Here is a 15,630-nt window from a genome sequence, read left to right as displayed (position 1 = left end):
TCAATTGACTCATGATTTCAACTTTGAAATATACTGAAATCTCCACAAATCCCCTTCTGAATATACAAAAATACTGAAATTGATAAAATCATAAGGTTGATGCACACTGTTGAGGGGTCCTGTACTAGGATGAAACGGCCGTCCAGTACTTCAATAGTGGTCTAACATCAATCGATTCATGTTCCCAATCAAAAACTGAACAATCTTCACAACCCCATACTGACGCGTAAATAGTAGTTGAAAATGAGAAAGAAAAAATACCTACGCAGAGGAATTACGAATGAATGATAAGGCTGAATTTTAGGCGGGATAATAAATAGTAGTGGTTAAGGGAAACGCGTACGTTTTTAATGTATGTATTATTACTTATTATTTAAACACATAAATATTGGTACAAAAGGGCACCAGATATATATGCGCCACACAAATCGAATGAGATTTGTGTGAGGGCTGTGATACTGCTCGGGTGCCCAAACCGAAACAGGTGGTTTTGTTAGGGGACCACACCCGGTGCATTTGACCTAACGGTCTGATCCACAAGGCAGTGGAACATCGTGAGGAGATGAAGTCCCATGGAAGCCGGTGACGAACAATTGATTCATACGCCATTTGTTCCCTCAGGATTATTTAACGATTTTAACAATAATGAAAGGAGATATAAAACTAATTAAATTTCTCATAAATCATGAACGAGATGGTTGGTTATTAAACCAAAATAAGTGTACTTCAACCTTCTCCCTACGAAAAATCAAACTGATATGGATAAAGATCGATTACAGTGGTGCAGATATATTCACTATTTATAAGTTAGTAGTTGGAAAGTTCAATATTATATTTTATTAATCTCTTTTAAACTGAATTCTCATGTTTGCTTTTTAACTACGATTGTAAATATTATTATTTCGAATCGATTAGTTTATAACTCATGAGTTACTCAGTGATCAATCAATTTTACATATATATCTCTGTTTCATAGGAGGTCAGTCGCAGCCCGAACAGCTCATTAATAACATCTCTGACCGTGAATTTGAGTAATACGGAGTCAAATCCACCAAGTAGCATCAGTTCCCGCTTGATAATAAGCACAATTTATTGATGAACTCCAACTAGCATAAAGTCTAGATCTACGGTTTCTTGTCAACTACCTCTGAAAACCACGTCCCAACATAGTGTAACAGATGTGGTATCACTTAGACTGGTGGTCAGCCACATTCCACGTCGGTTGATAGGATTAGATCAACAGTACGAAGGACTTGACACACATAACACTGGTCGCTATTCAGTGATAAATCAACTGTAAATAAGTATGCTTTCCATGTGAGGGCGTAAATACTGATTTTCCCACAGAAACAATAAGCAAAATAATGAGCGACATTCACGATGAATGGACTACGATTCATCTGAAATTATCAACTGATTATTATTATTATCATTAGTTATCCACGCTTGATGAAAATTTTAGTCAACACCGAGAATTTGATTACATTGTGAACGGACGATGAATGAGCCATAACCATAAATTTTCCGTTTGATTTCGCATGTTCTACATAAATAGTAATAAAAGGGCAAATACGAATTAAGTTAGACGAATTTATTTCAGACACTGGTTTACTCTGACAGATGTTAAGATGAGAGATACAGAGTGAAGAATGTCCCAACCGGATGAGTAATATGTGATTCATTCTTGATAAGTATGAAAGAGACAGACACCACGTACTAGCATACAAGCATGGTCAAGGTCACATGCAAGTAATTGGCAAGGTGAAATATATGGATGATAGAACAAATGAAAAAAGATGAGACTAATTTGTCTGTGCAAGGGTTAAAACAAATCACGTAGAGATGTGACAATAAAGACTCGGTACATTAGTACTGTGAGCCAAGTGGTTATTATTTACATACATTCAATATTGCAAACATTAATGATGAGGATTAGAAGGTAAGACAGTGACACACTTTCTATTGATAATGTTCTAGATTTCAGTTTACAGACAAGTTAACGAGTTCTTAATGAAATATTACCATCAGTCAAGTAAGCTTTAATGAATATTTATTAATATAATGCACAGTTAAAGAATAGAAATACTTAAGACTATAAAATACCTCCAAAAGATTATTAATTATATGTCGCATGAGATAGGTATATGCATACAACAATGTTTTACTTTGGCTTGAGGTCAAAGACTAATAATTTTTGGCAGGAAAATCCACATAATGTAGAATAGAGAAGAAAATAAGCGATTTACAGGTCAGTTAAGAATAGAAAAAACAAATCAATTGAGAATATGATGTGAAAGGATTTTCCAATTACTGCCACTGTGTCACAAGATAATGCTTAAAGCTATAAAGAGTTCATGTAAGAACCATTTATGAGGTGATTATGGAGTGTTTTATACTATTAGCTACACAAAGTGTATTCTTTTGAAAGGCATCTTCAACCATTACGTTGTATGACTATTGAAAAAAGAAAGTATTACACTCAGTAATTAAATTCACACATACCTAATTATCTCTGATCGTGTAGCTCGATAAAATTATTTACAAGATTTAAGAACTAACTTAAAAGGATTACAGATAGGAATGCTGCATACAGTAGAAGTGTGGTGTGGGCTACTTATATCCATATAAGTAGTATATGATGATGGTCAGACATAGAATGTATTTTGGTAGAAGATCGATAAGGAAAGAACCGTAACGAAGCGCAATCGGTATGAAAATGCATAAACAATGAAATCAGAGAAGATGGATTGATATTTACAGAAGGAACAGTCAAGATTGTGACGATTGATTGTTATTTTGCAAATTAACTGTTTACTGTGTGGTTATATTTTAGTGAGATAGTTTGTAATTTGTGCTTAAATACATTCGATTGTCCCCACCCATGTTCTTGTTCACTACAGAAGTATTGGCAATCCAATGTTACAAAAGTGGTCGACATTCAGAATACGTCCAATGCTTTATTTTACGTTGAACCTAAAACGTGCTTCATTGTTTGGGAGTTTGTACTATTGTTCGTTACTTTTTCAAAAACTCTTTGAATATTTATTCAAGTAAGCAATTATATTTCAGACTTTTAGTTCATAATTTATCTTCACCTCATTTTATTTTTCCTCATCGTTTACGTAATATTGAGAAAGTGAGGGCAATTTTCGATCATATTTTAAATAACATAAAACTTATCTACTATATCAAAAACTTAGTTGTGCCTATGAAAGAAGACTTTGTTGGGAAAACCAATTTACTGTTTTATGCAAAATCAAATAGTGTCTTTGTAAAACATGAAAATCAGACATTAAATATATCTAAAATTGACTGATCACTGGGTGGTGATCTATGTAATGTATGTCAAGTCCTTCTCAGGGCAGATCGAATCCTATCGACCAAGTTGCAATGTGGCCACTAGTCTAGGTGACTCGACATTGCGTGGACTATGTTAAGATGGTGGTTGGAGGTAGTCAACAGGAAACCCTAGACCCCGGTTGAGTTGTACAAAGCACCGGTCAGCAACGTGTATCTGTATATTGAGGGAACTGGTGCTCCCTGACGGATTCGATCCCGAGTCACCCAGCTTCATATTCAGAGACGTTACCACTGATCTATCCGGGATGCGACGAGTGCCAAGTAGCAAGAAACCTATGTCTAAGGTTTCCTGTTGACTACCTCCGACCATCATCTTATTAAATATATCATTTGCAAATCTTCCTTCGGTTATCCCCTACACACTCCATCATTCTTCCATTTCACTTGTTATTCCGATTGCTCCCAGTTTTCCCTCCTTTTCTCTTTATTTCAATATTCTTCTGTTAAGCATTTCATTCCCAATTCCTGCTACATAGTAATAACGTTTTTCCGCATAAGTAGAGCACACCACAATAATAATTTTGGTACAATCAAAAAACAGTACAAAACAAGACGAAACAACAAAATGATAAGATACCTGCTAGAATTTCATCCATCATTCCATCTCCTGTGATCTGTCTAGTACGGTTTTTAAATCGTCGTTTGGCCAACCGAGCTTCTTGTGCCAAACGCTTCTAAAACAAGAAAAATACACAGTCTAACTTATAAGCTAAAGAGCGGAAAAAATTTCTGATAGCACACACCGAAAAATTTAAAACCAATCTTTTTGAAGCATAAAACAATCACTTAATTTAAAGGCATAAATTATGAGCGCAAATCATGAATTCAACTTATTGATTTAAAAATGAAGGAAATGATTATATCTACCCTATGAAAACAACCACATCGAAGCGCAAAGACAAATGTGAACGGTAAAATCATACTACTTATTAGTAGGCTGAAGGTCACTCACAAAAGTCACCTTGTAAAAGAGATCGAATATATGCGAACTTCAAAATAACCAAACCTCTCTATTTACCGAAACCATTTAATCACTTGGACTAACTGCAAAAACTCATTTTCGTTAGCAACTGTGTTCACTTCGATAAGGTTAAGGTGAATTTTCATACTATAACATCAATAAATTATTGTTTTAAAATAAAAGTGAATTAGACTTTTCATAATAATGAACCGTATTAACTAGAATTGAGGAATGCAACTGGTCGAATCAAAAACACTACTACGATTGAGGTTACCGGTAGTCTCACTTATTATGCACCAAATTAGTTCAAGGAAAAACTTGATATTGTTTAATGTAAGACAATGAAGGAAGGAAATATTAGTTAGGAGCTTTTAACATTCGAATGACTTGGTGTAGGAAACTTCACAGTAACTTCAGTACTCATACAACATGGTATACATTAACAGAGTTATGTTTGCGATTAACCTAACACTGTGGCTTATATATAATTGATGACAGTATATACACATATGTAGTATATTGAATCTATATTCAAATAAAATACCCAGTTAAGCCTAGAGGTATTTTGATAGACAGCAAAGCTGATTTACAAAACGACTAACTAAAACGAAATCCTGAAACAAAAATGCCACAGGAAGGGAAAGTTTGCCCCAAAATGCCCTGGTACGGCCAAGAGTGGGAAGAGTCAGCTCTCCCTCTCCAAATGCTCTCACATGGTTACGCGTATACAGCCACTGCCAGGGAAGTCCTACTCACTAAATTCTCGTGGTAGGGGTGTTGTTTACGAAAGTGAGAGGACGAAAAGAGAATGTCCCGCACTTTAACCGGCTTGGTGAACACAGTGAGTCCATCTAGGGGAGTTGTGAAGCCCTGATTCCGAACTAGTGGTGAACATAGGCTTCAGTATCCTGAGGTAACAAACGATGTATGGACCAATCGTTGGTCACCAGCTACCATGGGACTGCATCTCTTCACGATACTCGATTGCCTTGCGGATCAGACCTTTAGGCCAAACGCTCCGGGTATGACCCCCTAAGAAAACCACCCGCTTCGGTCTGGGTACCTAGACAGTATCATATCCCCCACACAATTGTGTGGCGCATATGTATTTGGTGCCCCATGTACCAATATTTGTGTGTTCAAATAAATAATAAATAAATAAGGGATAGTATGCTGTTGCGATGTAAACAGAACTATAAGTGAAAAGCCTTGTTTTTTTGGAGAAAATATCTCATTATTCTTACGAAACAGAATAATTGTCGATTTGTAAAACTACTAAAAGAATAAAGTGGCCCTCTGAAGATGCTAGATTTGATCCTTTATTCAGTGTTTTCTGTACGACCACACAACAGAATAGTCACAAATGGTGTAAAATTTCTGATCTGCAGTACCATTTGAATCTTAACATGTATGTAAAGCAGTATCCTAACTTTAAGCATACAACGATTAACCAAATTAGCTCTTAAACAAATGGGTATAGTATTCCTGTCAACTAAATTTTGCAACGAAGTTGCATCAATATTTTTTACACATTTGGATACAAAGTTATGTGTGGTCTTGTGCAAATCAAATACCCGTAATAAAAAATGTCAGTTACACATAGTATGGTAAGTTTTGGATTCATATACTGACGTAAAATAGTTTTAACGATTTGGAGTATAAAGATGGTAAATTCACGACATATTTCCATGACAATGAAGATTTTATATACCACCAACTGAAAGCGATATTAAAAGAACTCACGGTTAGATTTACAATAATATACAACGACAACAATCCAGTGGGTATCACCACCTAAAAACGCTATCTTCGAAGACTTGGACATATGATTCCAATGTCATCCCAGCAGCTACCACCTCAGAGACTAGCTCCCAACGCTGAGACTGGATGCAGAAACCTGGCAAACAGTCAGTTTATGATATGGTGAGGGATATGAAGGACTCACGGGTTGGGGTCCTATAGATAGTGAAACTGACTGGCCTAAGATATGATCAGACGCAGCACAGAATAGGAACCAGTGGTTATCATGCTATAGTATTCTTTTACATTTCTCGCGAAATTGACAGGAACTTCACTAACTGAGAGAAGTCTTTTTAGATAATCTTTTTTATTATTCTTAAACTATACTCCCTTCCCCCATTTCACTCATCCATAACACTACCTCTCTGTTTTGTGTGGCACGTTGCAGGGTAACTCCTACAATTTTAGTAAATGAAAAACTACCCATCTAATATGAAAAAAGGATCTAAGTTAGTGATTATATGATGTGTTACTTTAAAATTAAAACCAATTAAAGGAGTAAAAAAAACATTACGAGGATATCTTTTCTAAGTAGAATCAACCAATTAGATTAAACAGTGAAAAGGAAATTGACCAATTAGTTATTACTACATATAAAGACAGAAAATATATTGAAGTAAATTCATAAAAAACCAAACAGTTCATAAAGGTGGATATATTAGGTAGGTATAGGGAATCGATATGAAGTCCTGAACCCACATTTTACTCTAGCTGGCACATATATCAGATAGGTTTAACTATTAACTAGAGAGAAGTGATATTCCAGATGGGATGATTGCAACTGTTGTCACTTTCAGATACGTTACTATTCAGGTACACTGAGTGCAGAAATTAAGCTTCTATAATTGAAACAAACCCCATAGTCATTTTATGAACATGAATAGAAGGGATATAAACAAGTTACTTAGTAAAGTCTTGCCTAAACTAATCACTCATCAAAGTAGTAATATTGTTTATAAAAAAAACACTTTGCTACATTGTCAGTAGTGGTTTTATTGATATTAAGTCGATAGTAATAGTTGTAGAAACAATTACTTTCAAGTTTGTCAATATAATCTGATCACCGTGTAATCTAACATTAAATGATCCCAATAATTGAGGATTGCTTTGTTACCAAAAGAGAAAAATGGATTGAGAAATAAGTAGTCTCTGTAAAAAAAGACGGGAAAACATTCCATTGTGAAGAATACAAAAGCACTAGTACAATTATTGTAGGTAAAATAAGAGAACATAATCGACAAACTATTGATGGTTTACAACCATCCAGTGGACTGTTTAAAAAATTGATCAAAATATGAAACAAAACGCTGAAAGTATTTGCGAAAGACTTAATAGCACTTGAAAACTATTTTACAATTATTGGCAGAAAAAAGTTTACAGATTACAAAGGGAAGCAGTGATAAGTGCAGTACAATCATGTCAGTTATGACATAGCTATACACCATAGTCAAAAGAAGATGGTGGAAAAATATAGTGACTTGGTTGAAAGTAGATATGTATATCATTCAATCGCAGCTCAGTGTCCTAGAGGCTGTGTTCGCGCGTGGTACTCAAGGTGTTGAGTATGATCCCTGGATGTGGTGTCGTGGATGAGCACTGCCGAGGAGTACTCTACTAGACTGAAACAATTATTTAGTGCTTTGAGGTTTCAATAGTTGTCTAAAATTGATCAGTTCATGATACAGAAACCAGGAAAATTACAAAAAGTTAAAGATGTTCAGTAACCAACTAAGCGAATAACAACGAAGTTTTTCCGGCTGTAAAATATATTATGAAGAAACATTTCACGTACTTTCTAGGATATTCTTTACGTTAATCTGAGACAGTTTTGAGCAAGTTGCCAACACAAACACTCCTTATGAGTCAGTTAAATATAATGTAGAAGGTGGCATATATATGCATCAGTTTAGATTGCCACATGACATTACCACAGCAAGATAACATTGTTAAGATAAATCCCAAAGAAGTAGAAGTAGTAACAGTATCGTTATTAGTGGAAAAGTTATGAAGAAATATTGGATTCAGGATATAAGAGAAAACACAGCGAGAATGGGTCTGCGCCATTAAGAACAGTTCTTTGTCATGTCATCCAAAGTCTCTAACCATTGGTTAAGACAATCATAATAATAAACTTTAAACAGGTAATCTGATAGCATCAATAAGAATATCTAAAATAAACGGTGACTTATTGGTTAGGATGTTTAACTTTCGGACAAAGTCACACGTTTGAACCCTGCTACACCTACTTCAGTTTAGGGACTCGGAGTAGTACCACTTACTCTCACACTTCTAGTGTGGCTCAAAGACAACCATATGAGTCTGTATCGGACGCGTTAACAAAAAAAGACATCAGCGTATGATCAAAGCGAGATAACAAAATTAAAAACAGTAAACACAATACACAGAGACAGCAGTAGTTAATCAGAACACGAATTCAAATAATGCGACCCAACAAACAAATAGGAGACGATGTTCACAATTCATAATTAAGAGCGTTATGGAACAGTTCGTAAAATTATCTGTTTATAGTAATCAATCTGTATATTTTGTGAATTCAACTATACAACAATTACTGCTCAACTAACTAGTTTAGATTACAGTGAATTTCTGGTCGTTTATATAAAAAATTATTCAACGCACAGTATTTAATTCACAGAGAACAATAACAATAGAAGGATGATTTAATGGAGAATTGGAGAGCTAAATTAGCAATACACAAAATTACCTCATGAGGAAATTTAGATAACTTTAAAAGAGATGAAGTTTATTTCTCTGAAATTATACAAAAGTTGTAGTAATATACTAGTTAAAATGGTTTTTTTCCAATACATATTTAGAATGTCAATATCAGTAGAGAGAAGATACAATGGAAACTTCTATGATGTTATTACAACTATTAGTAATACTCATCTACAGAACATTTCTTAAATGAGATGATGCTTTTTTAGTGACCCTGTATCTGACTCCAATGAAATCATATGATCAATGCTGTCGATTTATACATACTGCTAACCCTCGTATATTATCATTGACTTGACTCGAGTTAGTGAATAACGGAATTAGATAAGTCAAATAGGAGAATGAATTTCGGGACAAAAGATCAAGGAAATGAAGTGAAGATAGCGAAGCGAAACGAAATGACGCGCGATAGAGAAAGCAAGTGAATCAACTTAATTCATTCAGACATGAATCGACATTTATAGACAAACAAAAAGGTCAGGAATAATAAGCGAATAAGTGATAAGGTAAAAATGTGGCTTAAGAAGAATGAATAGATTGGTCTGTCCAGATGCTAGAATAACCCATATAGACTTGACATAATACCAGCCCCTACACTTTGTTCAATGCTTCAGATTACGTGAATCTCGATTACTGGATAAAAAAGTGGGAAATGATTTTAACATTTATGATTTTGCCGCTAACATTATTTCCCATGTAACAATAAATATAACAGTTTACCTATTCAAAAAATTCTGGGACGTGTTACAACATAGAAACTAAAACCATTATACTTTTATATAGGTTCGTGTTTATTTATTTATACAAATAAAAGATTTTATACATAATGTGTTAATTTAAAGATAAAAATAAACAGGAAAACATCTTCAGTTTCTGTTAAATGTTAGGATCCATCACCTTTACCGATATAAGTCTGCGTAAATGTCATGGGAAGCTTGGATAAGAATACTCATGTAAGTTCGGCTGACATAAACAAAACTGATTTAGAATAGATTGCTTATGGTTATATATCAGCCTATCTCGGACCTATCAACAGGATGCACATGCATGTCAGTGTTGATGCTCAACATTGAGACTTGAACCTAGTACAGTGAGCTTCAAGCAGTCGATAAAAATACAATTCTAATCCTTACTAATAATAACCTAAAACTCATTTACCCTTATTCAAAAATTACTTCAAATGATGTAGAATAGATAGAATATAGCTGGTAGTGGAATATAGGATGCGCATTTCACCCTATTTTAGGCTCGTCAGCCGGGTGTACTCAGATACCACAGCTAATGTTCACTCCGAGGCTTGAATCCAGTGGCGTTCACTTCAAATGCTATCGCGTGTTTTAATTAGCTACTGAGTCTAGATAACTGATGTGTAGGCGAGAATGATAATGATTGGTTGTTTTTGCTGAGTCAGACATGTAGATAGTGTGACAGGTGTTATATATTCCCTTATCCTTATTATTATTAATTGACTATTCCTTGTTGTTGGATTGTGTCGGATTTTGGTGTGGAAATATATTGACGTTCTAGTCAGGCTAATCTCATGTTCTTGATCTGAGTTGTGTTGAAGTCCTTTAGAATAGACACTGGGTGGGAATCTAGTGTATATATTCATCTAAGGTAAATTAACGTCCCACATACGTGTAAAAAGTGAAAGGACTGTTATAACAAGAAACCCTAGAGTTATAACAAGTATCCTACCGTTTATAACAATAACCATTAATCTGTGAAATTGGAAATAGCTTAGATTATTCTACTATTGATATTTTTACTGAAATTTGATTAGTCTTGGTAAGCTACATTTTATCTATTCAATGTTAACTTATGTCATAATGGCTATATCGAAACGATCCACACAGGATATACATATACTAACCAAAACTATTCAAATTTCAGTTAAAATATCCATAACGAATTAATTTAAACCATTGAAAATTGATTAAATTACTTAAAATGGTTTACAAAACAAAAGAGAATGAGATTACCATTACCTAGAATAACATTAAACACATTAGAAGTCTATCTTGTATATATATGACAAAGACTTTATTCTATGAAACATTACTGGTCACTACTAAGTACGCGCACCTTATAGAAAAATACACCAACATTTATACACATGTAAAATGTCTTTTTTTTTATATAAAAAAAGAAAAAAAATCGGATAGTAACAATTCACCAGTTAAACACATCAAAAACAAAACAAAACTAAACTAAATATGACACAAATGCACCGAAAAACATTTAGAATAGAACTATTGAATACAATAATAATAATAATGTTTATATTTACAATTGAACAAAATGACTTTATTTTAAAATGACGACTTGTTCTGTTTGTTTGAAATCGACAAATGAGTCAGTCAGTGGGTAATGGGTGATACATGATGTAAAAAGTAGGCCAAATTATGATAACACAATAAAAAAAAAATTACGATTGTAATCATTTGTGTAATAATATTCATCAGTAACTATTATTATTAAAATGAATATACATGCATAGGTTTGAATAGGCAGAATTTAAACAAACCTGTAATTCCGATATAGGGACATCCTGATAAATAAATGGATAATAGTATTCATAAGAAATATTAATGAAAAACAATTTAGCGAACAGGTTCAATTGTAAGAGAAACATTAATAGAAAGGAAATTAACAGTAAAAGAAGATGTGTATAAGGGAAGAAGGGTAAAAGAAGAAGTTTTATGCTAATAAAGATGTGGTTATCACTGAAATAAGTATACTATCATTTATTGATCATTGAGTAGTAACCAATATCATTTTCGTTTAGTCCTTTAGTGTAGGTCAAATTCTATCTATGAAGTTACAGTGTGCTCATTAAGTGATTAGATTTTACTTCATTACGCCTGTTATCCTTTGTGAAGGAGAATAGGCCGCCCAACAGCATTCTCCATTCAACTCCGTCCTGGGCAATCCTTTCCAGTTGCTATTCATCCTTTTGATGTCCGCTTTCAATTCCCAACGTAGTATGTTCTTTGACCCTCCTCTTTTTCCCTTCCCTTCAGGATTCCAGGTAAGCGATTGCCTCGTGATGCAGTTTGGTGATTTTCGTAATGTATATCGGATTTACTGCTAGAGTCTTTTCCTAATTTCCTCTTCACCTACAAGCTGGTTTGTTCTCTCCCACAGTAGGCTTTCGTTGATGGTACCTGGTCAACGAATGTTGAGTATCTTGTCTAGACAATAGTTTATGAATACTTGTACTGTTTTGATGATGGTTATGGTAGTTCTCGAAGCTTCAGCTCCGTACAATAGAACTGTCTTAACATTCGTATTGAAGATTGTGACTTTGATTTTGACTTGCAGACAGTTATTTTGAGTTCGATATATTCTTTAATTGTAGGAATGCGGCCCTTGCTTTGCCAACCCTCGCCTTTAAGTCTGGATCAGATTCTCCTTGTTTATTGATGATGCTTCCCAGGTAAGTGAAAGATTCCACATCTCCCAGAACTTCTCCACCAAGTGACATTAGGTTGGTGTTCTCAGTGTTGTATGTGAGTAGATATAGGATAGTTGGAACTCGTTACCAAGGTGTACATGAAGTCTTAAGGAAACTGATGCCATCTGAGAGATCCAAAGTTGAGTCATTCAGCCATAAAGTCTTGGATGATACCAATTAAGTTATTCCGGTGAAGACTGATTTTCTGTGAAATTTCAAGTCGTCTACCTATAAAAACTAAGTTCTAATGCACAGGAATATATTATTCCACTGATAAGCCGACGTTTGTCAAATTAGTCAATTGTCTTTCATATACATCACTTATCGTGAAACATTAAAGTCTCTATTTAAGTTTATTGTACACTTTTATATGAGTGATGAATTTATCCAAATTTTAATTTATCACTCTGAATCAACGTAAAATATAGCAACAACTGAGATACAATGCACACCAGATCCTACTTTGTCAAATTCATCAATATCATAAATAATTTAATTTATATTATTGATAGTCGTATAATCAGTCATCATTTATACATGAATCATAATTCACAGTCGAATAATCCCGTAGTAAACAAGTGGTGAATTCTGTAAATAGGTAGTGATATTGAACAAAAAAATATTGGCGCAAGAAAGGTAGAAGGTCAGATGTGGTCAAAGATAAACGAAAAAAGGTGAGGAATTGATAGATTTCAGTGCTGTAAGGTATAAAAACATTGAGATTATATTTACCCTAAGCATTGATACATACAGATGTAAGAATTTAGAATGATGTCAAATTGTAAGTTCATATGAATTATCATATCCAGTGATATTTAACTGAGTTTTAACTATTTTTGTATTTCCTTTAGTTAGTTGAGTAACGATAGTTTGCTTGTTGACCGAAAAAGGTGACAGAGAATACACAACTACAGTTCCATTCATTTTCCATATTTTAGAGCACAACTTTAAGTATTTTAATTAATAGTTGTAGAAAATACTTCCTTTAAAGTGAATTCCTTGGCAGATTCGAAAGGAAACTGCAATATTCACTTTTGTGGAGCATATGTATTCGATGCCCCTTTGTACCAATATTTATGTATTCAAATTAATAAATTAATAAAAAAGTATTAAATTTACGGAAAAAGGTACAATGTACAAGAATAATCAGTAGATAGTATTTACAGATAATTAATGACTGCATCAAATGGACAACAAGAGTTAATGATTATCATTACCAATAATAGAACTTATTAAACTCTTCTACAGATTACTCTGACTGTAAATCGATAAAACAACGGCGAAAATTCACCTTTATGGATATAGATTATGTATTTTCGAGAACAACTGTGAAGATTAGAATAAATTTTTAAGTGTCCACATTATCCCTTGTTAAGGTAAGGATTAAGGTTTTTAACACGAAATAGCATCAGCTATAATGCTCTGTAGTCATATGGATGAATGGATTTTGCGAAAAAATCTAAGAGCCGTTGCCTAATTAGTTTGTTCATAAAATATAGTGCCAAGATAAGGTCTGTTCAAGAATAAAAGTTTCATGGTTAAGATTTAGGGATCCTGTAGATTTACCTATTATGTATAGTCGACAAATAATTAAGAATTTCATATGTTGAACACCATTGTTTTCGCTTTGTGTTAGAAAAATAATATTTTTCGCTATGAGGAGTATATACAGATAGTTATACTACTCGTTAGGCATGTCATTTAAATTTTCCGCAAAAGCCTGAAGATAGTGTTTTCGATTTCGATTGACTCCTTTATATACTTTACTTTCGTCGACGATATGATAATAAAGATGTTTAAATAATCAAATAAAGTATAGGACTATATTGCAAATACCTGCTTCAGTTTGGGCACCTGGGCAGTATCACAGCCCTCACACAAATCAAATGAGATTTGTGCGGCGCATATATATCTGGTGCCCCATTGTACCGATATTTATGTGTTTAAATAAATAATAAGTAATAATATTGCACATGATAAACAATAAGTAAACACCAAATGCTTACATCTTTTGGTCTTTTTGGAATATGGTTTATTGAAATTTGATTGATTGATGATAATGGCCCATTATCATCACCGGTTACAGAATTTAAACTTTGAAGAGCTTCAACACGACGTCGTGCTTCATTGTCAACTATTGCATTCTGAAGTAGAAATACACACATAACATTTTACAAGTTACTTGAAAAAATGGCAGAGCTATGTCGTATTGTAGTATCAGTTTATATGTCAAACCCATATACTTTATTCTAGCTTCTGGCCAAGTCAATTCGCCTGTCCATTATGAGTCATGTTTTCATCTTGTCAATTATTCACTTATCAACCCTGACCATTTTTGTATGAGCGTAGTTGTGTGTACCCACCTTATCCTACTTATCACATATCTGTCATTTATTCTTGTCTGACTATAAATATTAAATAACGCTTGCTAAAAGTGAGTTGGCTTCCCCGCCATCTCCAATGCGTGTCGTTTTCATTTCGCTCGCTGATGTTTGCCCATGTGCTTATAACTTTCTGGTCTGCGTCATTTGACAATAAACTGTAGCTGCCGCTTCTCTTTGCCTTCTGATTTTTATGCACCGTTAAGACTTGTATTATAACAGTTATCGAGGTGAATGATTAACGAAACACCGCACTACAGTATAAGATTTTGAGGTCTATTTAGTAGCTAGGCATGTTACTGATAAAAACTATTAGAAAGTACTCAATGTAACAAAGCATCAACAGTTATCATTTTTAAAAGGTTATCAACCAGGTCATCACGTCTTTAATGAAACAAATGAAGCACTAATAAAACACTATAGATGTCCACTAGTTCACACATACGACACACTAAAAATCGATAATTACAGTAAAATCTGTATACAACTTTACCTTTAAAGTTTATAACAAAGTACACATATTATTATCCGTACTCACAAGTACAAATGACACGAATTAAGTCACAATTATTATGTTATGACAAGTGATGAACACGTAGTTGATTCAATATTCCTTTAATAAGTTTATATAAAGCTAAAATGTTAAATTTATATTATCAATGGTCAGAATCATTATTGTATATAATAAATACAACAATATTACTAATAGGAAAAACACATATTATTCTGGTTGAAACTCCCTGAAATACATCTTTTAGCAAATCACTAATGAGCACATGACTGTTGTCACTATAGGGTTTTGTGGAGATTGTGGTGACTAGCCGCAAGATGGAACACAATTCCGTACCAAATTACTATCAGTTAGAAACTAAGATGATTCCATATATCTCATATTGGTTGGTGTGAGTACTTAGAACATGTAACTTAATTCC

General features: G+C 33.8%; 1 protein-coding gene across 1 annotated transcript in view; it reads right to left on the bottom strand.

Moving 5' to 3' along the window:
* Positions 1-15,630, bottom strand: part of Smp_144430 (formin-like) — a gene marked incomplete at its 5' end in the record, with an annotated part of 63,257 nt that overhangs the window by 1,639 nt on the left and 45,988 nt on the right. The window contains 3 exons of the mRNA XM_018791198.1: positions 3,938-4,034; positions 11,388-11,411; positions 14,324-14,461. Coding sequence (XP_018647344.1) covers positions 3,938-4,034; positions 11,388-11,411; positions 14,324-14,461 — 259 coding nt within the window. The remainder of the gene's footprint in view (positions 1-3,937; positions 4,035-11,387; positions 11,412-14,323; positions 14,462-15,630) is intronic.

The sequence above is a fragment of the Schistosoma mansoni genome, assembly GCF_000237925.1.
Source record: "Schistosoma mansoni, WGS project CABG00000000 data, supercontig 0237, strain Puerto Rico, whole genome shotgun sequence".
NCBI lineage: Eukaryota > Metazoa > Platyhelminthes > Trematoda > Strigeidida > Schistosomatidae > Schistosoma > Schistosoma mansoni.
This window is presented reverse-complemented; position numbering and strand designations above follow the sequence as displayed.